Source organism: Atta colombica, unplaced genomic scaffold (genome assembly GCF_001594045.1).
Source record: "Atta colombica isolate Treedump-2 unplaced genomic scaffold, Acol1.0 scaffold134, whole genome shotgun sequence".
Lineage (NCBI taxonomy): Eukaryota > Metazoa > Arthropoda > Insecta > Hymenoptera > Formicidae > Atta > Atta colombica.
This window is the reverse complement of record NW_017259222.1, coordinates 403873-404481: the sequence shown is the minus strand read 5'-3', so window position 1 is coordinate 404481 and position 609 is coordinate 403873. Positions and strand designations below refer to the sequence as shown.

The following is a 609-nucleotide window of genomic DNA, read 5'->3' as shown; positions in this document are numbered from 1 at the left end:
CCTCCTTAGAGCTCCTAGATATTTTTTTCTTATGAGAAGCACGTTCATTTCATGACGTATTTACCTTTTGAATTATAATATTGCAGCAATATATTAACAAATATTTCTTACAAAATATTAAATTGTTAAATTAATATAAAATAGCAACACTTTATAATACTGTTGTAATATTTCCAATATAATATTTAAATTTCAATTTTGCAGCAATATTACTGCAATTTTTATAACACTATTAAAATTGTTGCAGTATTGCTGCAATATTCCATACTGTAGAGAATTGGTAAAACAGACAACTTTAGGATTCCTTAAATCGATTGTACTTTACCAAAATGCCCATAATGATATTGCGATGGAGTATAAGATATTCCGGAGCGATTAACCCACGTGTCCATGAGTTTATACTCCGATAGATATAAATTATCCGCGATGACAATTGGATCTTCATCCCAGTCTAGCATCATTTCGTTCACATTGTGAGTCCCTTTAGAAAAAAATATTTGTTCTGCTTCTGTTTCTTTGCATTTTTCTTACATTCAAGTCGATTTTTATTGATATTTTCGTTGTTCCGACTTTTTATATTTTTATATTTTTTATTTTTTATATATTTGT

The 609-nt window shown here is 27.9% G+C and overlaps 1 protein-coding gene across 1 annotated transcript in view; it reads right to left on the bottom strand.

The window, feature by feature from the left end:
- Positions 1-609, bottom strand: part of LOC108684424 (glycine receptor subunit alpha-3-like) — an 11592-nt gene that overhangs the window by 6333 nt on the left and 4650 nt on the right. Inside the window, exon 5 of the mRNA XM_018188736.1 lies at positions 326-481. Within this exon, the coding sequence (XP_018044225.1) occupies positions 326-481 (156 nt within the window). The remainder of the gene's footprint in view (positions 1-325; positions 482-609) is intronic.